The 27993-nt window shown below is 32.2% G+C and overlaps 1 protein-coding gene across 1 annotated transcript; it reads left to right on the top strand.

Moving 5' to 3' along the window:
• Window position 1: 1 nt before the first annotated feature.
• LOC148274405 (uncharacterized) lies at window positions 2-21374 on the top strand. The gene is made up of 15 exons (XM_088237168.1): window positions 2-150; window positions 293-407; window positions 502-954; window positions 1703-3388; window positions 4837-4927; window positions 5731-6185; window positions 6802-6992; window positions 8302-8718; window positions 9791-9918; window positions 12435-12579; window positions 14143-14427; window positions 16508-16707; window positions 18089-18251; window positions 18886-18994; window positions 20135-21374. Exons 1-15 carry the CDS (start codon window positions 121-123, stop codon window positions 20194-20196), a joined length of 4530 nt encoding a protein of 1509 aa, XP_088093294.1. The 5' UTR covers window positions 2-120; the 3' UTR covers window positions 20197-21374.
• Window positions 21375-27993: the final 6619 nt, after the last annotated feature.

Here is a 27993-nt window from a genome sequence, read left to right as displayed (position 1 = left end):
TGTTTCCCGATTGTAATAAGGAAGGTTATGTAGACAATTAGTTATTTGGATGAGGTAATGCCCAAAAATACAATCAAAAGGAATTTAAATAACTGTATTCGCATTTAAATTCCTTCAAAAATGGATTCCTCAAGCTCACAAATGGATAAAGTAAGAAACTCATTTTGTTCAAATTGTATTTGTTTACAAATTTAGCCTTTATTTTTTAAGACAGCAGTGCGAAGGTATTCAAAATAATTATAATATTATAGTTATTATTCAAACGGTTGAAATTTTCCTAAATTCATTTTAGTCTACTGAGGAGTCTTCAAAAAAAAGTCCATTTGATGACCTGTCAAAAGATGAACTGATTAAAAAATGTGAAAGATTCCTCGTCATTGCACAAAAAGCGAAACAGGCTAAAGCAGGTTAGTTCCTTGTTTTGTTTTATATCTTGAAGTGAGTCAATATTATTATATATCAGATTGTATCTCAAAAAATAATTTTAATGTTTTTCAACAGAACTTTCATCAGAATTTAGTTCAGTAAAAGAAAAATGTCAACAACTGGAGACCCAAAAACTCGCCGACAAAGAAAGTCTCAAGACGATGCAAGAATTTGTTGATACGCTCACTGAGCAAAAACTCAACTACACAACAGAAATAGACTCTTTAAAAAAACAGAATGCGTCACAAAAATTTACTTTAGAAAAAATACAAACTGAATTCGATTCTCTTATTCAGTCTCACGAAAACCAGCTGAAGAGTTTGAAGGATGAGCTCAATAAAGCCGGAGAAAATTTATCTACCATGGATACTGAGGTAACATCATTGAAAAGACAAAATTTAAGACTGGAAAAAGATAACGATGATTTGATGACACAGTTAGATCAGTTAGGAAAAGAAATCGATACTCTCAATAAGCTGGGACTTGAACAACGGAATCAACTTTTGGAATTGGAACACAACTCCAAAGGTAAATGTCTTAACAATTGATATTCTTTTGTTTTTTTTCAAACATTTTTTGAATGCATAGTAATGTGAAAATATTTTTTTTATTTTTATGCTTCTTATACCAGTTAGTTTAATCAACAATGTTTTGAGTAAATCCAAATGTTTGTAGACAGTCTGGATTTTCTGCCTAGGGAGTTATTTAGGTGTAAATTTGTTGTTTTCCCTCTGTTGCAAGACAATTTTTTTATATTTTTTATTTAATATACGAGTGATATAAAGTTACATGTTAACATACCAAAGAAATACATAATAAAACAAAAGTACAAAAACAAAAAAGAAACGAAATACCACACCAAAAAAAGCAACCAAATATTAATAATTTAAGTATAAAATACACATATATTATATTTCAAAAAATAAATGAAGGTATATAAAACCTTTTTTTTATAAATAAGTGCATATACATTTGTATGCAAATGAGCATGTATAATTACACAACATATACACGCACACGCACACTCACTCACACGCACATACACATTTACATCTAAATAAATCCCTAGACAGGAAATCCAGACTGTCTACAAACATTTGGACATACTACTGGCTTAATATTTTTTAAATTTATTAATTCAACAAAATTCTGTTTTCTTGTTTTGGATTTCCAGGATATTTATGTATTTGCCAAATGAGAGTTAGTAAAAAAAATGAACTTTTTAATATTTAACTGAAGATTTAAAGATATTTAATTCTTTTTATTTTTTGTTTAGTATCACAAGAAAAGAAGCAAGATTCTTTTCAAGACATGAATTTTGACCAGATCACAAAAGAATTAGAATCTTACAAAAACAGCTTACAACAAATTCTAGAAGAAAAATCAAAGGTAGTTGAAAATGTGAACACTCTTAGAGCAACCATCGATAGCAAGTCTGAAGAATTCTCTCGGATGGAAAATGAAATTATAGAACTCAAGTCTCAGTTGGATAATAAATGTCAAGCTCTCGTTGATGCTGAGAATAAGGTTGTCGAAAAGGAAAAAAGTTTAGAAGAAACATTGAAAACGGTGGACTTAGAAAAGGTAAAGAAAGAAAAATTGAACGCTAAGTTAAAGCTGTATAAAGAAAAAATTATAAAGTGTTCTTCGAGTATCACACAGTTAAAGAATTCTAAGTTTGTTTTATTGAAGACAGTCAGTGAATATTCTGAAAGTGTGCCCAAATGGCAAAAAGACATATTGAACGCATCTAAACTTCTCAGTGAACAGTTGCTAACTTTAGAAAATGAAAATAATTTATTAAAAGAACAGCTGGCTAATCTAGAAAAACCAACCGACACAATGGATACTGCGGGAATCGACCAATTGAAGACAGATCGAGACCGAGTTGAAAATCAACTTCAAATTACAAATGCAAAGATGCTCGATGTAGAAACTAAACATAACCACTTGATACAAGAATTGAAGAATTACCAAGTTGCTAAGGAGTCGCATCTACAAATTATAGAAGCTTTAGAAAGTGAAAAACTCATTTTGATAAATGAAAAAAGAGAAGTAATTCAAAAGAACGAAACTGAAAAAGATGAACTGCAGAATATTTGCCAAGAGTTGAACAACACTATTGTGGAATTAAGATCGGAAGTAACTAATTTGAAAGAGCATTCCGCTAATTTAAAAAAAGAAAAGAAAGCTGTTTCCAAACAACTCTCATCCTTGAAAGAGAGTAAAACATCGACTGAAAGTGATAAAATTACCTCTCTTACAAATGACCTCGCCGCTCTTAAACATTCACTTCTATCCGTCGAAGAAAGAAACATTCTCCTTTCGGAAGCGAACGAAGAACTCCAAAACAAAATAGACACACTGACAAGTTCTCTCGATGAACCGAACCCAGAGATGGATTCTGTAGTAGAACACAATAACATGCTGCAAGCGGATATCTCCAAACTAGAAATGAAAATGGCAGCGTATAAAACGGAAAATGCATCATTGTTGCTCGAAATGAAGGAATCGCGAACAAAAATCGAAGAGTCAGATGCGATGGTGCAAGAGTTTTCAGACCTAAAAACCAAACTCAATAATTACAAGTGCGAAAATGTCGAACTCTTGAATGAAATGAAAGAAATCAATCAGGTCTTGAAAGAACGAGGTGAAACAATTTCCAAACAGGACATGGAGATTTCTGAATTCAATCGCAGAATCAAAGTTCTCGAGCAGGAAGTGAAGAAAGCAAAGGACGACAAAGTTTCCAAAGACGAAGAGATCAGGGTAATGGAAGATCGGCTTCACGAGAAAGAAAGCAGATTGAAGATGGTTGATTCGGATGGGGAAGAAAAACTACAAGCGCTCAAAGCTAGTAAAGAAAATTTGGAAGCTCTCCTGAAGGAACGAGATTCAATAATCATATCTTTGAATGAAGATATAGAAAAGTTGAAATCAAACCAGGGGAATTATGTTAATGGTGAGTACTTACTTGCTTACTTTTTATCTTGGTTTATTGGTCAGCTAACGTGTAACAGCCAATTGAAACATGGCCCCGTTTTCCTGCAAAGCAAAAAGGAAAGAACACCTAACCGTAGTTTTAAACAGTTATCTATGATTTCTTCTTCCCTTTTTTCTTTCTGTTTTTGATGCGTAAGACTCTATCTATGTATTTAAATATAAAAATTGTCTTATTATTCTACGTTAAAGCTATAACTTCCATCTTTTTTACCCGCCTTTGTTCGGGATCTATTTAAACTCAATTATCATTGGGTATAAAATTGGGTATTTCTGTGAAGCATCATGTCTGATCATGATGAAAGTCCATTAGAAAATATAGTATCGGAAGGCAATTACGCACAAATTGATATGCCATTTTCTTCGCGATAGTAACAAACCTATTTAATTATATGTTATTGGTCAACATAAAATGTAAATCTAGTAAAAACTATTATTGTTAAAATATGTTGTTCAATAATCAACTTTTTTTATAAGCCGTGAAACTATTTAATTTTTAAAAATTTTATTTTATTCAGAAAACTTAGTCATACATAAATAAGTATTAAAAATAACAATTTTTTAACATAAAAAGACCAACTAAGTTTTCGTAAATTATGCAAACGATATAAACATTAAATGTGACAAAAAAGTAAATAAATAAGAATTTCAAGTGAGAAAAGAATAATTGTTAACATTTGGGTTTTCCATGGAGGTAATAAATTAAAATAAATAAAAATACCGAATGTACACTCCGAGCCATCCACGCACACACATGAACGCACATACAAAACATACACAAACATATATATTACACACGCACAATAAGGTTGACATCAACCCTGATGATGGACGCTGTAACGCGATCCGAAACGTCGGTAAAAAGTACGAACGACACACGGCATAATAACCCAGAAAAACTTATTGTGCATTTAAACGGCCGTGAAAATCTAAGAAGTTTATATATATTACATGCGGCACATATACATAGCATAAACCACTCAAGATGCACATTCAGCAACTATCCCAAATAATCGACCCCGTGAAGAAATTTTCTGTATAAATGCAACGTGTAGTTAAAAATGTCTACATCAATACTCAGTCCATTATAATTTCTACCTACCAAAATAGTGTTTGAAATCTTATAAAATTTATATGCAATAGATTTTCTTTTTAATATGGGCCTGATGACAAGTCAGCGTCGTGGTTGATATGAAATATTTATTTAAAGTGGTGTTTTCACACCAGAATATTTCATAGTCCCTGGCCTGAAGTGTAATACTGATAACCTTACCTTCATGTAACAAAAATGATTACGATACGCTGCGATTGGATTACCAATGCAGTGCCCTATGCACCATTAGGTGTGGAAAGGGGATGATGATGACGGTGGCAATAAGTTTTTTTTACAAATATATTTCTGTACTTCAGATGCACCCAGTGAAAGTATGTCAGTATCAACTGTCTCTCGATTAGAAGAAACATCAAGACTTAAAGATTTGGATGAATCTTTTGAAGACAGGTTGGGATCTTTTTTTGCATTAAAATGATTTAATTATTATATTTTAAAGCGTAAATTATATCATCCTTAATGTAAAAAGTATTTATTTATGCTTTAATTAGTTCATAGCATCTTAAGAACTAATATAATCTTATAACAACAGTCCATTTTGTATAAAAAATTAATAAGAACACATTTTTACGTATTGATTTTTAATATTTTAAGGCATTTTATTTCTTTTGTTTGTTCGGGTAACTCATCGCACAATTCGAAATGAGTTTTGAGATTCTTTTTTCCACTTTATTGGTAATCTCTTTTTTTTTATCTGTAAAATTAAATATCGCAATAGCAAAATATATGCACATTGGGATAAAAAATATACAAGGATACAATATTATGGATGATGAAGCTATTAATTCCATGGAAAAAATCAATTATCTTGTAGTGTTCTTAGATTGAACATTAAATTTTAAAACACATTTCAATAAGCTAGTAAAAAAAATCATTATAATTAGGAAGATTAAGAAATATGATATATATCATACACACCTTATCTATAAAAAGTATGGTAATAAAACTTAGAAAAACTATTGTATTTTTTTGAATAATTAAATATTTAATGGTTTTTGGATATCAAAAAAATATATAGTATATATATTTGCCATATTAGTAGAAAACTAATGATAATTTGACTTGTGTTAGCAAAATTGTGTTCCATATTCAATTCCCTGTAAAAAAATAAAACGTTAATTTTATCTATGGCTTTGATTTTAATGTGTTTTTGAGTTAAAACATAGATATTTTATAGTTGTTTAATGTTCTAGATATGCAAAATTACGATTATTGGCTGTCAAACTAAAGAAGAGAGTCAGCGAATTGACATTGCAGTTAAAAACGTCCGAAGAAGAAAAATTAAAATTGGATCAAGATAAAAACGAATTGGTCCACAAGATGGAATCCGGTGGAAACAGAACAAAAAATATGCAAAGCATACAAGCAGAATATGACAAAGCCATAGACAAACTGGAAGAGAAAGACGCCGATATAAAAAACACCGACAAAGTTTGCCAGAATCTCATGTTGACCATAGAGAAAATTAATGACGACTGTTCAGCCAGTAAAGACAGAGTATCCAAGTTAGAAAAGGATTTAGAGTTTTCGAGAAAAGAGAAGACCGCCTTAGATTTAGTAGTAAAAGAATTGCAAACTCAAATAGCTAGGCTTAATAAAGAATTGGAGACACTGAAATCAAAGGATGGAGAAATATTAAAAATTAAGGGTATGTGTGCTTATTTAATTATAATAGTTTTTATTTATGATGAACAAATTGCAATTTCGGTTTTTCTAACTAGAAACAAGCCTGGCAGGCAGATGTTCTCTAAAATGCTGTGCTAGGGGAAGTTCTGATATAAAAGTAAAGCAATAACATCATTCTGCCTATGTCATAATATCCATCAGTTTATCCATCTCTAATAGTAAAAAATAATTAAATAATCAATCTTGATAATCTGCCTGGTTATCATCACCATTTCCATTTCCCCACCCAGTGATGCATAGGGCACTGCATTGATTCACAAATAATAAAAAAAACATCCAAATTACTGATGTCTAATTGCTGACAGTCAGGGAAATAGAATACGATCTCAACTCCCCACTAGGGAATAATGTGAACACTGTGGACAATTATTATATAAGCAGTAGCACCCTTACTCAATAAGTTAAAATACTTCATTCAGTCAGTAACTCTCATGCTTCATTACCGATTCTGTATATTGTTTAAGATGTAAGTAATACACATCAAAGTATCAACTTCGTTTTTCTACTGTCACTCCAGCTGGGGCAGGAGCTTCCTGCATTCACAAACAAAAATCTTACAATGCCATGTGTTTTCACAGCTGACTTGGCCGCTAAGGAGTCCCAACTGGCCGTAGAGGTGACCAGCCACCAGTCGACTCGCGAAGCTTTGGAGAGGACGAAGCGCGATGTGAAGAAGAAGAGTGTGCTGAGCCTGGAGATGGAGGACTATGAGCGCTCCATGAAGGAACTCACAACCAAAATGGAGGACAATAAAAAGAAAATTGTGCAGGTAAATTGTATATTAGTCTCGGCATTTTTTTTGTTGCTTTTTTCCCATTTTTTTTACTTCAGCATGATTTTTCTAAAAAACTTCCCGAGTACAGTACAGTTCTACTTGAGATGAGCTAACTCACAAATTGAATCTGCTTAGTGTTGATTTCAGTTTCTTGAATTGAATTTTTATGGAAAAATATTATTTGGCATATTATGTTTATTATAGGCAAAAATTTTATATCGTTTTTTAAAATAATATAAAAAAGGGATTTAAATGTTATATGTCAGTTCCAGGATGCAGAACAAAGTTCGCATAGAGGCACTCCTTACATGTTGGTCCAAGATCTTTCAATCTTCTACCTAAAGAGTTACAAAACATTAAATCACTGATACCGTTTAAAGTAGGTTTGAGGTCTTGGAATTAGCATGGCAAGAATAGATAGACACCTTTAAAAAAAAATAAAAAAATAATGAAATACTGCAAATAAATCCTGTTTTTGTTCCATCAGCATATATTAATCTTGTTGGTTTTTTGTTTTCATGGTTATGTAATACCATATTTATATGCTATAAACTTTTAAATCATTAAAAAAGGAATGGCCCACCCTCAGATGCTGAAGTCTTTGTGGGTATTTGTTCCAAATTATGTTGTAGCTTAATTTTAAGATGTATTTTTTAAAGTGTATTTTTGTAATTGAAATTCTACGTAAATATATGTATGGAAAAATAAACAAAAAAAAATGTTATTTCATATTAAATTATAAATATGTATCTAATTTTTTTGCAACAGAGGGGGAAACATTTTCCCTTCTCAAAAATATTTCTCTCTCTGTTGCAAGAAATTTAGATCAAAATAACTCCCTAGGGAGGAAATCCAGCCAGTCTCCAAACATTTTGACATACTCAAAACATTGTCGTAAAAATATATAAATCATCATCATTCCCCTTTCCACACCCAGTGGCGCATAGAACACTGCATATTGGTAAACTGAATGCAGGGTATTTAGATTATCTGTTAAACGAAGATAAGGCAATCAGTTTTACACTTCAATTGCCTGCCCAGGAACAGTGAAATATTGCAGTATTCATGCCAGGAATCAAACCCAGAACCTCAAGAATGGTAGGCGAATGCGTCAACAACTACACAATGGGGGGAACTTACCTGCACTCGATTCCTTATTCAGAATTCCCATCAAAAATGCTCATACAGGGTTCTGGTTCTATTTCACACACATAACTGTATAACTGTATTCTTCATCCGTCTGGACACATACACTGCTGCTTTCTAAGTGAAACTAGGTTTGTAATAAATTATTATCTTTCAGATGGAATCAACTATAGACACTCAGAATGCCACAATCACTTCATTAAGAACTCAGATAAAAATGTTGGAAGAGCAGCTACATACGGAAGAAAAAATCACCAGAGAGACGAAAGAACTCTTCAACATGGCCACAGAGAATCTCAAAGAAAAGGAAACGACAATTAATTCGAAATTGGAATTTATCTCCGAGTTGGAAAAAAAAATGGAGGAAGCGAACTTTAGAAGCGAAGATTTAAATGTTCAACTTGCGTCGGCTTTGGGCGATAAGGAGAAATCCGCTATGTCAATGGGACACGAGAAGTCGGAGTTGATCGGCAAGTTAAAAAGGGCGGAGAACAGGTGCAGCGAGATGGAAGAAAAATTACGAGTTAGAAATATTGAGCTCGATGATTTAAAGACTGATTTTGCTGGATATAAGGTTTGTAAGATAGTTTTTGTGTTTATTTATAATTATGTCTTCGCCCAGGAACATGATTATGTAAAAAAGACAAGAATAATTAAAATTTTAATAATCCTCTTTATTTAGACATCATTTGGTCATAGGTGCAAGGATTATTTTTCTGTGAAATTGTTTAACCTTTCCCTTACTGTCCTAAAAACACCCTCGAGTTACGGCGCTGTGTAGTCACTACACATTAATAAAATAAGAGATTTAAAAAGGGAAAAATGATATATTTATAGAGAATGGCTTTAATTAACCATAATTTAATTCAAAGATGATAATATTTCAAATCTAACTGCTGAAAACATGAAAAAACCATTAGGTATCGCTAACGACTCAGGTGAAACGTGCACCCGCGCCAACTTCCCGAGAGATACTAAGTACTCGTAGCTAGTACTGGGCTACATGACTGACTGATAGTATACTTTTGATGATATTTGTAATTTATCCCCGATTTCCGATAAAATGCTTTTTTTGTGCCTAATAAGTACTTATTATTCAATAAAAAAATATTTCAGTCGATACATATATGTGTAATCGAGGAATACTGAAAATCTAAACCCAATATTTTTTATATTTATAAAGATATTATAGTTATTAGACGCAATGTGTACTAGCTACACATCACCGGGGAGGGAGGGTTAATATGCTTCCCCAAAGCCTTAAAAGCTCCTTCATTACGCTTTCCCGAGCCACTGCAAGGTGAATCCACTCATCCTTATTCAAGCAGTGGCTTCAAATGCTGAGACTGCCATTAGGACATATAATAGATTTTATTTTATTTCTTTCCCGTAAAAATTCATTCATTTTTATTATTGACCTGAGGTCAACGTCGGCGCCCATATCTCGAGAAGATGAAGGGCTTGGTAAAAATCTAGCACGGACAAAATACGACGATCCCGGATAGAAGATCCCGGCGCTTTCGTACAAGGATCCCGGATGAACCAGGATAGGGGGCAGAGTGATGAAGATACTGAAAGTTGAATGTTGGTTAAGAAAAATGTAGTTATTTGGTTATTGTGATAAAATTTTATTTGTATCACTTTAGGTGAGGGCCCAATCTGTCTTACGGCAGAACCAAACTAAGGATCTCAGTCAGGAAGAGAATCTGAAGGAAGAATTAGCTGCATTGAAGGCAGAACTGGAAGTCCTTAAACCTGAACTTCAGACAACCAAGTGAGATTCTTATCTTTATTAATTAAGATATACAAAATAGTCAATAGTCACAGTGCTCCTATACTCTCATTGTAATCTTTCTGGCTGTCTGCCCTAAGTACACTTTCAAACAATTTTCACAATTTAACACATATAAAAATGAGACTCGTATATCTGTACCTCAGAGGCAGACGGATGCAAATCCAAACATCAAATGTTCAAAACAAGCCTAAAGAATCTACTTTCTCTAAGTAATTTTTTATAATTTATAACATTAATTTAATGCATTGGTTATTTAATTATAAGGCTTACTTTTCTTCAAAATCAATGAACATGATCATAAACTGGACACGAAAATCGAAATGTCATTTCACCAAATTCTGAATTTGCATCCGTCGGCCTCTGAGGTACAGATATTATATGCTTGTTTTTATATTTGAAATTTTTAGCAATCGAATGCCCGGATACTTCATCAATAAGATAGTGTTAAATAAAAATTTCCATAAGTATATTACCAAGGATAGAATAAGGCTGACATTGAAAAAATAAATAAAAACCGAATCTTAAAATTGCATTATGTATAAAGGTTTGAAAATGAAGGGATGCTTAAATGTATGAAGAATGAAAAGAGTTTGAATGAATGAAAAAGTTCAGTGGTTTTTTTAACATTTTTATTTGTTAATAAACTATTAAATCAAGCCAAAAACTTGTTAAAAGTATTTCTGAAATTATTATGCGTGTGACGTCTCAAGTTCTCTTCCGCTTCTTCTCGATCAGTTCTGCCGCTTGGCCTGTTTATTTATTTTACATAAACGGCATAAATTGCCTTTAACATATATTGAACATAAATATGAAAAAAAAAAATACATATATAAAAACATAACAAAAAATTATAAAATTGCATAACTATAACAATAGTAACAAGTAGGTAAATACACATAAGCAACCAAAAATATTAACGAAATAAATACATAAATATGAAAAACCAAAAAAAGGAAAAATATTTTTAAATATAAAGAAAAGTTTAAGAATAATATTGCGAGAGAAAAAAAGAAATCAGACTCGTTTTATAACTATCAAGTCCAGAACCAAAAATATCAGCCTTGTCCTCATACTGATTGCCATATCTATGGAGCCTAGGGATAGGCGAGTGCATGTGATAGTTGGTTCTAGAACTTGCAGAACAAAAAGGAGATCTGTGGCGGGTATGTCGACCAGGTACACGGAAACACACCAACTCCAGCAAATCTGGACAGTCAATTAATGAATTGATCACCTTAAAAAGTAATATTAGGTCAGTTAGGATTCTTCTATCAGAAAGTCTTAAAAGATTTGCTGAAGACAACAATTGATTTTAATTAAATAAAGCAGCTGGAATATGAAGTTTAAAATTAATATATTTCAGAAATTTCTTCTGGACGCGCTCTAGTGAATCAGAATGTACACGATAATGGGGTGACCAGACTGGAGAAATATATTCTAAACGACTTCTAACCAGGATGTTGACCGAAAATCTTCCACAACTCTCTTATCATTAGTTGATTCATATGAACTAGTGACGTCTTTCAAAGTAGTTCGCTTTTATCAAAATATTTTTTTGGAAATTTTCAAGAAACTTTGCCATATAATTAATTGGTCTAATTTTTTACTGCGCGTAAGAAAACATTTTTTGTATCCATTTTCCTGTAGGGCTGATGTTCCTCATTAAAAAAGAAATTTTTACTGTAAGATAATGTAAATAGGTATGTAATTAAAGTAAGTTTAAATATTAATTAGTTTATATACTAACTGTAATGTAAGCTAGCTTAAGAAATAAATGAACAAATATATTTGGATGTGTGTTTGTTTCGAGGGGGTCCCGCATCTCTGATTTAAACGGTTTTAATTATTTTTAAAGGTAGTTTAAAATAACAAAAAAAAACTAAAATGGTAGTTTCTCTAAGAAATAAGTCATACGAGGACCGCTTAAGGGAGCTTAGGTTAAGTTCACTGGAAGAACGGAGGCAGCGTGGTGACTCGATTGAAACATTCAAAATCTTAACTGAGCAATATAATGTACCCAAGTTGAAATCAATGTTCACTATGAATGAAAACTGCCATCTCAGAGGTCATTCATTGAAATTAAACACTACCTCCTTCTCATCCAACCCCAGGAAGGACTTCCCGACAAACCGAGTTGTGGAGGAATGGAATGGCCTTCCTGAGAAAGTGATTGGTGCTAGTTCAGTTAATGTATTTAAAAACCGCCTAGATAAGACAACAATGTATAATGTTTAATAACCATGTACACTTGATATACACGCATCAGCTTTATAGTTGCTCGTGTATTATTATTAATAATTATAATAATAGTGTTAAAGTCTAGTCATTTGCACGAGTTCCTACCTGTCAATGACCACTTTCCGGTTAACGTGATCACTTTCCGCTCTGTAACACTCAATATTCTACCCGATTTAAGCTGTAATAAGCTCTTTAAATGCCTGCATTTTCGTATTGTCTTCTCTTCATATTTATTTATCTTCTGTTTTGTATCTTAGGGAGGAGTTAGAGGTGGTTGTGGACGAACGAACACGATTAGCCGGTCGATGCTCAGAGCTACAGAGCACCGTACAAAGCGAGAGGGAAGCGGCAAACAACCAATCACAGCGTGAGCAGCAGGAACAAAAGAATATCAAATTACAGGTATTTCTACAATACAATAATAATTGTGTACAATAATAATTATGGATTTAATTAATATTAACAAATTACATCAGGGATGGAGAATACCTTAGAAAATGGAATATGGAAGTCTAGGCATTTACAGGGCTTATGACCTGTCATTGGCTGGTTTAAGTGGCCACTTTACACACTGTGTAACATTCACTTTTTTGCCCATATTTCTTAATTTCTTCCATTTGTTGATTTTAGTGAAGTTAAAGAGCTGAAACCTTTATTGTTGTGAAGAGATTCATCTGACTGAATAATTTCACATACTAGGCAACGCCTGAAAATGATTTTCCAATTTTAAAACTTCTTCTTGGACCAGTTTAAACCTGCCAATGACAGGTCTTTTTTTCACATATTCTCCATCCCTGTTGTAATTTGTTAATCTTAATGACTCTCGAGGGGGTGAAATCCAGTCTTTTGTCTACAAACATTTGGACAAACTCAAATATTGTGATTTAATAAAATTTTTGCAGTCTAATTTTTTTTTTCATTCTACAAATAAGTAGATATAAAAATGAATTTAAAATTATTTTTTATAAAAGTATGTATTTATATAAAATTCAAATATGAGAAAAACAAAATTACCCTAGGTAGTTTCTCTCTTTTCCTCTCACATAATTTTATTTTGATAAGAACATATTTTTAAGCTATATAAAATGTGTTAGGAATAATATAATCCAATGTAAGAACATTGGAAGATCTCAATATTTATTGAGGAATTTCACTACAATTAGACTTTTAAAATGACATCTTACTTCAATCGCACGTTTTTGAAAACATAATACAACTTTGAATTGAAGTAAAAGAAGCAAATATTTGTTGAATTAATTAGTTTTTATTGTGTTCGAAAGAATGAAAATACACATTTGTTTTTTTAAAAAGATATCAGCTAAATGTTTTCGGCGACCACCAATTACATAGGGCATTCTGTCAATCTTTTTTTAGGCCAGGTTTTCCCGCAACTGTAAATTTGCTATTGTAAATTCCTTCTGTATGAAATATAGGATGTCACCAATCACTAAAAAACTGCAATTGTAATCCGTAACTATCTTTCTCATTTAACCTCAAATCAGCTCACGCACACCCGTTCTATAGCAATGTATCTCACAGATTTTTGCACTCAAATGATTGTCGTGCGCTCATTCTACGATTCCAGATTTCGGACTAACAAGAGCATTACCCAGACTTAGGAAGGTGTGGAGGGGGGCGATATTGTCACGTGAAGGATGAATGAGCGACAGTGAAAAATATATATATAAATATAAAGCCAGCAAGTTAGAATTAAATATTTAAAAAATGTAAAATAGTGTCTTTATATAGAGTGAAAAAACCTATCTCTTTTGATTACAAAATAGAAAATATTAATTTAGATGCAGTCAAGTCTATTAAGGACCTCGGAGTTATCATAGACCTCCAATTCATACCAGTTTCTTTATTTTGCTTATTTTACTATCAATTGTTCCTTTATATTTTTACGTAGCAGTGCCCCGCACTTATGCACGTACTAAGACCAGTATTCTGATATATTTTTTCCAGATGACGACACTGATGCAATGTTACAAGAAGCAGATATCTGACCTGGAGGAACGCACTTCCGAGGAGATATCTTCTCTTCGCAAGGAGTTGGAGTTCAGCAGAGCCAGTCTGGAGCGAGCCGACGCACTCTCCAAGGAAACTGTTACAAAGGAGAGAAAACGCTCGGCACAGTTCTCCACCGTAGGACAGCCCCCAGAAGTGATACAGGCCGATAGCAATTCTAATGATTCGCACGATTCCATAGGGGAGATCAATGTGGCTCTGCTTCAAAGGGAAGAAGGAGAGGTTAGTAGTTTTATTATTAAAAATACATCCATAAAAGTAGATACTTTTATGTTCACATTAAAAGTAGTGTAGTGAATCTGTTTTCTGTGTTAAAAGAATAATTATATATAATTTTGACTTACCAAAGTATTCTTACAACGTTGGGTGTATTCAATAAAAGATTTCACTTACATATTAATGTGGAGTTTCATTATAAACATAATTGACTATAACTAAATAAAATGCAATTATACGAATACCGAACAACACTGGCAGAACCTAACTGTGATATTTGAAATTAATTTATTGATTGGTGCTTACTTTGTAGAACTCCATATTTAAACTTATAATAAAAGAAATCAAACACTGATTTGAGTCTATTGAACACTTTATTTTATTTTTACAAATATAAAAACAAAAATTTCGTGACAATTGTTTCGCATTGTTTTATTAAGTAAAGCATGTACATTAAAATGTATGAAGTTTTTTTTTTTAGATATCAAAGTGAAAGGGGTCTAAAAAGTTGTCTTTTGGATCGCATTGAACGTAAAAATTATTTAAAAAAATATTCCAGACTACTTTTGGCCCTCAACAGAAGTTTGAAGTTTATAACTGTCTGAACATTTTTTAATTATCTATATTGATAAAATTATTTTTTTGTTCGTAAAGATATAACTTAATCACATTACAAATTCGAACACGCTTTAAAACTACCGAAATGAAAAAAAAATACACTCCGCGGAACTGATTCCGTTAAGCGCCTGACTAAAATTGACGAAAACAATGGCACATTAAAACAATGCTACCCATTTATTACAAAACAAAGTGCAACTCACGCCCTTGGATGCTTATATAATAAGATTTAATGCAGATTATACAATTTAATTAGACTGATTTTCTTACTTAAATACGAAATGACAGCCGGTTTAGGGCAAAAATGACTTTATCGAAAACTTCAAGCTCTGGTTGAAGGCCAAAAGTAGTATCAAATATATTTTTATATGTTTTTTGCATCCCGAGTAATCCAAAAGGCAACTTTTTAGACCCCTTTCATTTCAAAATTCGGAAAAAAAAATTATCGGCCTACCCTAATGTACATGAATCATAAATATGGAAAAAACTAATAGTTAAGTTTGCTATAAATTTATAATAAAGTACGTATTTATTGACTTACATGTACTCTTATGTATTGTGAGATAATTAATGAAGCTTATAGTTTTACATCTTCATATAATTGTTGTGGAATTTTATTAAATTTTTCCGAAATTCAAATATAAATACCTAAATTCCCCATCACCTATTAAACACTTAGCCTTGCCTTTTACTATTGGTTTTTCCCACAATTATGATTAATGAACATGTTATACTTATTTTAGTACCTTGAATTATATAACTATATTATAAGGACATTCAATCCATCTAATCTTCACATTCGTTTGAAAATTCCATAACAAGGCGAAACAATCGTCACAAAATTTTGTTTTTATATTTGTAAAAATAAAATAAAGTGTTCAGTAGACTCAAATCAGTGTTTGATTCCTTATGTTATAAGTTGAAATTAATTTACGTTAAATGCTGAAAGTAGTTAACAATGTCGTTTCGAAGACAACCGGAATCAATGCTGGGCAGAGAAAGTCTGAATTTAGTTTTTCAGTTGCTGACGTGTTGTGTTGCAGCATTGGTAGGCCTGCCACCTGGTGTTGGAAATGTCAAGTGTTGCTAGTTGCCCAAAGTAGCGTGTCAACAGAAAATCCATTTTTTTATTATTCAGTTCTATATAAAAAAATATTTTAACCGATATGTAAATGTATAACGGAGTAATACCGAAAGTCTTAACCCATAATTTATTATATTTATGGAGATATTAAAGTTATTAGATGTAATGTGCACTAGCTACACATCACAGGGAAGGGAAAGTTAAAAGATTGTAAAGCTGGTCCCCTGGAATGGGCATCTTTTCCTACCATAAAACTCTGGTTAATTTTTTTGCAAACATTCTTTAAGTTAAGTATATTTATTTATTTATTTATTTAAATCTTAAAGTAGGGCACACATATATCAAATAAGTTATGAAATTCTGAAAAAAATCCATGTATTCTAGGGGTCTGAGAGCACTCCATCGCCATCTCCGACATACCCTCGTTCCACGCAGACTAAGACTCAGTCGAGTCGGAATCGTCGTGAGCCAGTTCCTCTAGAGCAGCTTCTCGGGGCCGATATACCTGATCAGGGGTATGAAGAAGGAGATATTGAGAATCGTTTGGAGAATGCTCTTAGGCAAATCGAAATGCAGGACAAGAGGTTTGTTGAATTTTAGGCAATTTCATTATTTATTTTGATTCCTGGATAAGTGTTTTTTTTCCGATGTAAAAATAAAATCGAATGGAGATAGTTTGACTCGTAGCGTTGTTGTTTACGCATTCGCCTGCTGTGTTTGAGGTTCCGAGTTTGATTCCCACTGAGGTCGATGTGAAATATTCATTTAACCTCTAATTATTAAGATCTTAATAGAAAAGGTGTGCATTGAGGTTTAAGGGGGAAAAAAAGGTTTTTTTAAAAATATGAATCTACATATTATGTGTGATGTTTAACAGTATTTATGACATAAAGCACCAAAACTGCAATAAAATTCTCTTCTTAAAATAATAAAAACTCTAATTAAAAATAAAATTATCTGTTTCCAGGTGTCATCAATCATTACTATGCATTAAAAAAGTATTTTTAATTAAAACTAAACACAACTGTCACACAATATCAAATAAAACATTTTAATTAAGAATAAAATTTTGTAATTGAAAATTTGCAATTGATCGCAAGTAATATAAAATTTATTGCAAAATCATCACCGTTCTGTGTCCGCTCCCTAGTTGGAGCACATAGTATCAACAATGAGCCTCCACGCATCTCTATCGGCTGCCAACTCCTTTGCGTCCCCCCAAGTCAGGTTCTCGTCTGTTCTGACATAAACTGCCGATGGAGAGTCGGAAATGGAGGTCCAGGACGTCGAGAACCTGATGCCTTGTAAAGTAGACAAGCGTGGTTAAGGCCCTCAAGAGACATCCGCAGTATATGGCCTAGCTAACCATATCGCCTCCGCTTGACGACAGTTTTCACCGAAGTTTGCTGTGTCCATTCTCTGAGACACCTATTCTCAAAACTCGGAATTTTGCTGTTTTGGGCCCTAATGAGGTGCCACGATTCACATCTGTAGAGGAGAATAGGTGTTATGCAGGCTTTATATAGGCGGCATTCGGTTTTCACTGAGTAAATATCTGATCTCCAGACAGCCTTAATACTAATGAATGCGGCGCCTGCTACTCCTAACCGCACTCCCAGTTCTTTTTGAAAGCTGCCACTTTCTGTAACATATATACTCTTAAGTATTTGAAACTCTAGACCCTTTCGATGATTTGGTTTGACAGATATTATTGCAACAGAGAGGGAAAACATTTTTGAGAAGGGAATATGGAAGGCTAGGCGTTTACAGGGCTTATGCTCTGTGATAGGCTCTCATTGGCTGGTTTATACACTGTGTAACACTCACTATTCTGACTTTGTTTAAATATCCACAAGTCAACAGATGAAAAAGTTGAGGAAATTAACTTGAAATTTACAAAAGTAGTTCTAATGGAATGAATTTTTCAGATTTGTTTGATTATTTTTAATATTTAATTATTTATAGACTGGCGCATATGACTGACATCGTGGCGGAAGCGGAGCGAGAGGTGGCGCGGCGTACGCAGCTTAACGAGGTCTTGAAGGAGGAGGTACGGAGGTGTCAGCGTGCGCAGGACAGGGCGCTGCACCAGCACAATCAAGAGTACCTCAAGAATGTTATTGTCAAGGTAATGAACTGCAGAGCACAACCCTTAGGATCTAGAACGAACGTACCGCAACCATCCTTTTATTTTATTTAAGTTACTAAACCCATTGCAACACAAAGCCTGCGAATTGCCAGCCAAGGTCAATTTGTCACTGACACACAAAGCCGGCGATTCTTAAGATATTTTAAGGACTATAAGTAAACAAATAAATGCACGTATATTTCATACAGATAATAAAAAAATAAACTTTAATAAATGCTTACCAACATGCAACTTTTTGAATTTCAAATACAGATAAATAAAAATATTTTGTTCCGCATTGACACATTTCAAGATTTTTCGCGCCACATTCTATTTCCCAAATAATTGCCACCTTTTCCCGAATTGAGAGACTCTTTCCCTTGTTAGTAAACATGTTTATAATTCAAGGGTTAGTTTTTAACTGACTAAACTTCACCCACATGTAAAGTTTCTTATGCATTGACCATAGAGCATTACAAAAAATCGAAAAGCTCTGCAAAAAACCGCGAAATACCGGTGTCATTCATAAATTACAAAACAAGTTGTAAATTGTAATGTGGTGTCGAGCCGGTACTTACTGAGTTCAGAATGTTTGGATTTTTTACGATATTTAATGCTGTTATTATTATTCCAGTTTCTGACATTAGGAGCCGGAGATGAGAGAAGCCGGCTGGTTCCCGTTCTTCACACCATCCTGACTCTTAGTCCCGAAGAGAAGCAGCAATTAACTGCAGTCGCTAAAGGTACCTTACATATATTAAAATGAACTTGACATTATATTGTATTACAGGTGTGGGAAGCTTTTTTTCTAGTTTGAGGCCGGATCGCCATTAATCCTCTGAATCGCAGGCACATACTAATCTGTACACATAATGTTTTAGCGAAAACCATATGCAGAAAATACAGTTAATCCAAATTAATGACATCATATTGTAGAATTCTAAAATTTTAGAATTCCTTTTAAGACCGCTAGACCACTATACTAAATCATTTGAAACAAATTATTCTCCATTCTCTCCGTTAGTCAGATTTCACCTAAATGCCAATAAATTTAACCATCGTTTTGATATATTTAATACTTCGCCTGCTTTTAATTAAATCAAAAATTATGTTTAGTACAATATTATAAGTTACCAGTTAAATTAATGTTTAAATTAATCACTCCCTTGCTACTAGAATATTATAGTGATGAAATAACTTTTCTATATTTGTTTATATAAATATGTGTATATGCTTTTAATTTCTTTTTTTTTTTACTCTATCAGATATATTAAATTACACATTGTAACAAGTAAATTACGAAATTTTGAATTACTTCTATTATAACTTCTTAAGCATGTTTTTATCAACTTAATTTTTTAACCTCTGTACTCGTATAACTGCTACCTATTTTTTGTTTATAAACTTTATTATGTTTTATATAAGCAAATTTGTATTAAAGTAAAAGCCCTATGGGCGTTTAATGTATAAATAATAAAAATAAAATAAAAATATTCCAATCAATTTTGTGTACATGGCACGATCATATCCAACAAATACTTGAAGATGGACATATCAAGAGTAGGAATAATCGACGTGCATGTATGAGAAGATATATGAATGTAGAGAAAGCGAGGTCTGTATGCAAAGACAGAGTGATATGGCATTCTGTCCTCTCTGCCTACCCTTACAGAAAACGGCGTGATGGTTTGTTGTTGTTGTCAAAATATTTTTTATACGAAAAAACCTATCTACCATTGTAAAAAGAGGTTCCGGTGTAAGTACGTCAATCTCAATGACTGCGTTGAAGCATTTCTATGAGCAATGATTATCATACATTATAATAGGCTAGCAGCATTGATCCGTTTAGACTTGCATCTATATTTTACTTTTTTCTTTTTTAGGATTCGATCCAAACTCAAACCGCGGTTGGGGGAGCTATCTTCCTTGGCCCGGGAAAAGTTAAGCGTATTACAATAAAGAATAAACACAATTGTAACTACGCATGTCTGTTGTTGCTTTGTATTATTGTCTTAACATTATTGATTGATAGTTTTCGGGTCGACATCAAAATCACAAATCTGCTGAGACGTCGTTTTGAAATGGTAAGGTTTACAGTTCCCAACTGCTATTAAATGTATGCTATTTGTATTAAATCAGCTCTATAATGTGTGTAGTTAAATATCTTGTCTTAAAACTGAACTTTCATGGTAAATCTCAAAACTGTCCTAAATGCGGATTGCTAATGTTGGCATCGCCCCGAAAATATATAAATATGTAATAATATTACACATACCTAGTCTTGCCATAAAGTATTTTGATTATATATGTATGTAATAAAAATACAATGAATGTTACAAATCTTTTAGGATATAACTAGCACACACCTAGTAATTTTGCTTGTTGAAGTTTTCTTTGATGTTTAATATTTTTTCATCAGAAAACAGATTTAAAGATGCAAATTGTTTGGCTTTGGTCTTTGACCAGTGCTGAGCAATATATTTTGTTTGCTGACCGGATTTCTATGAATTCTGCTTCAGACAACTCCCAAAGTCTGCATAGCTCGAAGACGTCCACTTCTACACTTCTACACGAATATTCTTGAACCAATTAATGGTTCAATACACAAACTGGTGACCGATACCTATTTTTTTTTATGTTAAAAATGTCGCCTGGCGTCTTCCCAATTTTATGCTACAAAATTACGGCTATTTGATTTTCTAGATCACCCTTTTTTTTGTTTTTTTGCCAATTTTAATGATTTATTATTTATAGCAATAGCAGAAGATAGGAAATTATGTGAAAATAGATTCCGAGTCTTTACCTGCTTCAGTTAACAGTATTTATGGCAGGACTGGTACAATAATATTATATGTAGTTCCTTCTAAGAGTGACGCTAATGTTTTGATTGCAAGACTGAACTATATTTTGTGTGACATCAAATGCAATGAGATAAAAGATTCTACGTCTTATTTCTTATGTGATTTATTTTATTTCTTGTCATTCAGAATTTCACTACTTTCTCAATCAAACTAAATGTCGACGATCTTTAAGAAAAGTAAGTCCTTATTTGTTATTTTCATCTACGACATTTCATTTGCCGACTCGTAATTAATTCAAATATAATAAAGATGGCTTATTTACTGAAATATGAGGGTTTTACTTGCAAACCCGGCAAAATCCTAAATCTCAGAAGAAAGAGACACGAATGAAAACTTATTCAGAATACAATTGCTTATATTAATTATAACATTGTCAGTTCAAATTACGGCTTTATTTGTGAGAATCTGACTTTGATATTATTAGGCTTGTTGCAAACATGGCAACATCTACTTGAGTATTGTAAAGTTTTCAATCTCCAGAATTGAATTAGTTATTTCACTTTTGTTTCTTGACACAATCGTGATTATTTCATCACGAGTTACATATAATAACTGTTTATAATAAAAAAATTAAACATAAAAAAAAATAGCTATTGTATTAGTTTTTTGTGATTTGCTTGTGATTTTGGTGAGTTTTGCCAGGTTTTCAAATAGTACCGTCATACATTTGTACTTTGAAAGTTAATTCACGAAATGTTGATTTCAATCCCTTAAAGCGACTTTTTAAGGTTTATGAATGTAAAATTTTGAAATAAAATGAAACATGGATTCAAAATTTAAATTTACAATTGAAACATTTTTCTTTCTTAGAAGCATCGATGTTCTTTTCCACATGTTTTCATAATTTTCTATTGTTTCTATAATCTGTCTCCTTTTATGTAAAAGTTAGCACTTGGGTGTAGCATTAAATCCACAAAACAATTATTTATAATATACTTAAAATGTTTAGTTATGTAATCAATATTTTATCCTTCTAAAGGTATATAGAACTTAAAAATTACTTAAATTAATTATTGATAATTCAAATTCATAGATAAATTGATGTGATAAACATGATTCATTTAATATTTACAACCTTCCTTATAAAACATATGTTAGATATTTTATTATATTTTTAGTGCCTAATAAAATAATATCATAAACCAGTTGTTGTACGCACTATCCGAATTAAATTAAATTTTAACCATGTTATTTTTAATATATTTCAACAGAGATGGTAACATTAAAAAAAGGGAATATGGAAGTCCAGGCATTTACATTTTATCACTGGCTGGTTTAAGTGGCCACCTTACTCACTGTGTAATGTCCAAACTATGTCCAGACATGCAAATGGGCCGAATTGCCAATTTTCCTCTGAGTTATGGAGCCGGAATATCAAAATAAACATGTATAGATCTTGAGTAGTCAGCGGCCGTATTAAAATAAATCACTGTAATTAAATCAAAATGAAAAGACGTGTGATTGAAATCATTTCTTGATTAATTTTTTTTTAATGATTTTATTGTACCTACAATGCATGTATGCTCATATTTGCCATCAGATCTGTTATCCCAAATTCAACTTTCGTGTGGCTATGGTGTCACATAAGTTAACATATAATACAAGACTTGATAATATCTCTCTTAGATTTTGAAATAATGAAGTCGTATTTTGTTGTAACATGCCTAAAGCACCGTACATTCACGGAGACTAGACCGCTGTGCACGTGAAAACCACGAGCCCACTGCGTGATATCGCATGATTGGCCCATTTTACGCCACGGCATGATAAAATACAATACAGTGGATCGCTATTTATTGTTGTACAATTGTTTACTTATTTAATGCCTGGCAGTTGCCATAACCAGTACACCATGAGACCGACTAATCTGCAGTCGATTTCCTCTTTCATGATTTTTACCTGAAAGTACTCACTAAATTTAAATAATGATTTTGATAAAATTATCATTTAAATCTTTTTTGTTAAGTTTTACTATATTATTTTAATCGGGTTGTGGTCCCGTGGCTAGTGTTGCGGACTCATGGATCAGAGGTCCGAGATTCGAACCCCACTCTACCCCAACTTAATTTCCATTGATATATTGAGTTTTTCTACTGACATTTCTTGGTGGAACTGCATTTCTAATTATAATAATAAAAATATGTATATAGGAATGAAAATTCCACTTTTATTTATAAATTTTTACCAGTGACCGGGTTTCGTCGTGACCGACATCGTCAGACTGGTGGGAGACTAAACAAATTTCTATGTTATATACAAGTGCAAGCAGGGGTTGTAAATCATTTTTTTAAAATAATCATGGAAATAAAAGAGTTTAAATTAAAATCATTTATGTATAAGGTAATAATAATTATATGAATATAAGTTTTGTTTGAATGTTTATAATAAAAACTGGTGTAAATTATATAATTTTATAAAGTTTTATAATGAAAATGTATTTGAATTATGTTTAATATGTTAATAAATATTTTTGATTTAAATATCGAAGAGTCCCGACTTAACACGGAATTTTCTAACAAGTCGGGACAAAAAAACATATTATTGTGTCTATTGACAAAATTGTGTATTTTGTGCATTAAATAAAATAAATGATATGTATTTAAATTTAATTAAAACTATAACAGGGGCTGCTGGTTGGTAGTTCCATCGGCAGCTACCGGTTTTTAGCTAGCCAGTTTTTATTATATACCTTCAAACAAAACTTATTCATATAATGGTTATTACCTTATACTTAAATGATTTTAATTTCCATTTTCTAAATGTGAGTTACATATTTACAACTCGTTGAAAGTGATCACCAAGATTTAAATATTTGGGTAAATTATTAGAACGATAATATTTTGTTTTTTTTAATAACGTATTAACTGAGGCAAACACCTCGGTTAATATATTATTGATATTTTTACTTAAGTCATCAACTATGGAGTTTTATAAAATAAAACTAAAAATACAAATATTATCAAATTTAAATACATACTAACGAATCTAATGAATGTCAATCCACTATAAATTTATATGATATGCTGCATGATAATGCAGCTGGTTTGTTTATTTGGAAGTTCTAGTAATAATAAACAGACTTTACATGATTCTTTTTATGAATTATGGAAAATAGACTATTAAAAAGTTACATTTTTATTTTTCATTACCTGTACATACATTAAAATATCTCATTTTCTCATAAAAAAATATTAAAATATCTTACCTAATTTAACACGAGTTTACTGCACGGTTTGCATAGGAATTCTTTTCGCACAGTTTTTTAAGAGTTAATGGTTTATGTAGGTGGGGAGTAATTGCCTTAAGGCAATATATATGTATTATGTATTAAAACTGTATATCGTCGCTTAGCTAACAACGCCGCTTAAGTCATTTGTGTTCTTTTTTCGGGACTACGAAAAAACTGCCTATTTTATTGAGTTGAAGAGAAATTAGACTTAAAGTTTTTGAGGGAATACGTGGTGGGTGAGGATTTTGACGAATAGGTTTGAACGTTGTCTTTCTGTCACTCTCTTACAGATGCTTCCCTAATACGGACTGATTTTATCCAACTGAAAAAAAAATCGAAATTTCACTGTCCCGTTTTCCGTACCTCGAAACCTAACCTATTTGATGTGTTTTTTATAAAAAGTATCAGAATAAAATTCTCTGTTTCGGTATCCTTTCCATTTTTGAAAATTTATCATATTTGTATACAGTACACCCAGAGACGGCAGATAAAACTGGGCACTTTTTACAGTTTTTGGATGGTCCTAGCTCGCATAAGAAACAGTTAATCAAAAAAGCAAAATGATAAAGACACGTCAATGGTAAATATCTATAGTGTGTAAGAAAATCATTGCTATAATTCCATAATCCAGGGAGTAAATACGAGACTACGTTGTGTGAAGAAAAGTATGACCGCGTTTCCTCTGAATTGGCGACAGTTTATGGATAAACATTTCATGTTATTCATATTCATAAAGTTGAGATTTCAATAAAATAAGCAGATTTTTCGTCGTCCTGTAAAAATAACAAAAATGACTCCCCTATAGGATGATATGTATAAATAAAATAATATTAAGTTCCCTAATAAACGCCTACTCAATAAATAAAACACTAGGTTTCCTCATTGTTTTTCTATCTTCTTCTTCTTCGATGGCGCTACAGCCCAAATTAAGCCTTGGCCTACTTTAACTTTTGCCTCCAACTCCGCCTGTCCTCAGCAGCCATTTTCCGATTTGCAACTTATAGAAGCTGTGCTGCATCTATTTTTACTTCATTCCTTCATCTAAGCCTGGGTCTCCAATCCTTCTTTTACCCCCTGGATGTCCAGTCATGTTTTTCTATCTACACACCCAAAATATTTTTTTTTACATTGTATATATTTGTTGCATTGCCATAATGATTTAAAATATCATAATTTATTAGAAACCCTTCATTATTTTTATATATCTAATGCCAGAAGAGCTTGAAATGAAAGTTGAAAAGTGTTTTAAATATTTATTCCGAGTGTGGCATTTTTAGACTGTGATATTAATTGAAAAATGTGTGTTGGAAATATTAATTTTAGGTGTGATTATTTCTGCGACTTTTCTAAAACACAATCAACTAATAAATGTATCGGATTGTTACATGCGAGGGTTGATTGGTATGATTCACCTCTGATCTATTTAGTACCGTTGCAAGTAGAACTGTTGTTTTTTTTAATTGAATTAATAAATAAGTTCTGTGACAACAAGTCAGTAAATGTATCACATTTAAATTCTATGTCAATACACTTTATTTTGCATTATTTATAGAGGAATTTGGGTATTATGCGAATATTTTTATCCTAAGTATTTTAAATAAAGCTTTATGAATTATAATTTGTTTTATTTGTACTCCAGAGTCTCAGATATTTCAAGAGAGATGGAGAATATCTTTGAGAAGGGAAAATGGAAATATCTATTTTCATCGGTATATATGTATCAGGCGCGTTCTGTCCATACATACTGTGGATGCGGCGCATCCCTTGAATATTTGAAAATAAGAATATGTATTTTTCTATTGAAAATTATAAATGAGAAAAAAAATATTTAAAAAATCGTAAAATTATCTCAGAAAATGTTCAAACACACACAATTTACAATTTCAAGCAATATTTTCAGTATAGATAACTTAATACGTATGCGCATTTCCTATATAAAGGTACCTCAGACTTGATAGTTGATAGTATTCGTTTGATACGCTGGAATCTGAATACTACTCTTCATTTAGAGTCCAGTCTTATTACAAAATGATCAAATTTCTGCGCACACGCATTTAAGTTCATAACAATGTCGTATTGTTCTACAAGACTCACAGAGTTAAGAGCATCCAACTTGAGTAATGCAAAGAAAAAACTACTCTAATAACATGTAGCATAAAGTTTTAAATAGCGTGTTATTGAAATTTCACCAAAATTTTAGAACATCTCGAGTTTAAGTTACTGTCCATGTCCAAATGCTTACAGCTTCACCGATAGACGCGCCTGCTCCCGTGCTCCGTTAATTTATATGTGATCAACTTCAAATTATTATTATAATGGAAAACTTGCATAGGATCATTTTCATAATATAATAATACAATCTCAAGTGTACTTTACAAAACTGATTCTATGCAATATTTATTTTAGTTAGATATCTACCCATATGTACTGTCACACCCACTAAATGTAAACACATGATTATTTTTGTCAGCATCCCTACTGATAATATTCACCGCACGCGCCTGATATGTATCTAGATTTTTTTTCTTTATTTGTCTTTTATTCAGAAACCATACAGTACAATTTCATAGTTATACAAAATTAGACTTAATTCTCTAATGGACCAGGGAAGTTTCCATATTGTATAACTTGCTTAGGTTATCAATTAACTTTTTATATTATTCAAATGAATTCATCATTATTCCCTTTCCGCACCTAATGGTGCATAGAGCACTGCATTGGTACACCAATCTCAGCGTATTTTGATCATTTTTTTGTTACATGAAGGTAGATGATCAGTCTTACGCTTCAGGTACCAGGTCCAGGGACTATGAAATATTCAAGTGTGAAAACACCATTTTTAATAAATATTTAATATCAACCATGTCGAGAATCGAACCCGGGGCCTTTTGAATGGTAGGCAAACGCCCTAACCATTACGCCACGAGGTCGACAATTACAAGACTAATATTATAAGGAACAAAAGAGAACTGAAGTAATATTGAAATTAAAAACATGCTCAAAGTAATTACAAGAAAAAACAATATTTAGAACTAAAATGCATGCAACGATCCGTCGAAAGACAGATGCTCGGTGTATGTCTAAGAGGGGGAATAAGAAATTAAGAAATAAGGCTCTGAACCGGAGTCGCAGATATGATGGATTGGGCAGCAAAATTAAATGGCAGTGGACGGGACACTTGGCGAGGCAAAATGATGGAATAATAAAGTGTTAAGCATGGGCAAACAAAAGAAGTAAGAAAGAAGAAGAAGCATACAAAAGAAGAAGACTGCATACACAATAAATAAAACAAATGAAGTGTTGGAAGGCCACAAAAAAGATGGATCGATAACATTGCCACGTTACCCAGTAAAACATGGATGATAAAAGCGGGGATTGGAAGGAATGGAGACATTTGGAAGATGCCTTTATCCATCAGTGGAGAGAACAAGGCTGAAGAAGAACAGTATTTACATAAGTGAAAGTTATATTAGATATGAAAAAACATACTAAGATTTGTCCATTTTTATTTTAATTATGTGTAACTATAAATCTTTATATCTGATGCTTATCAATTGTAACTGTGCCAGAATGAGTTTGCTAACTCATAGGAATACAATTAGGTATTGTACATTCTTTGTATTTTGAAATAAAAAGTAATTAAATAAAAAAG

The sequence above is a fragment of the Micrasema longulum genome, unplaced genomic scaffold (assembly GCF_059751315.1).
Source record: "Micrasema longulum isolate JH-2025_06_02 unplaced genomic scaffold, ASM5975131v1 h1tg001663l, whole genome shotgun sequence".
NCBI classification, from domain to species: domain Eukaryota; kingdom Metazoa; phylum Arthropoda; class Insecta; order Trichoptera; family Brachycentridae; genus Micrasema; species Micrasema longulum.
Note: the sequence above shows the minus strand (reverse complement) of the source record. Positions and strands in the feature narration are given on the sequence as shown.

Coding starts and splice junctions, on each gene's coding strand:
- LOC148274405 (XM_088237168.1), top strand. CDS start 121: ATGGATTCCTCAAGCTCACAAATGGATAAA. Junction 6,186..6,801: donor AGAAATATTAAAAATTAAGG/GTATGTGTGCTT, acceptor GTGTTTTCACAG/CTGACTTGGCCGCTAAGGAG. Junction 8,719..9,790: donor CTGATTTTGCTGGATATAAG/GTTTGTAAGATA, acceptor GTATCACTTTAG/GTGAGGGCCCAATCTGTCTT.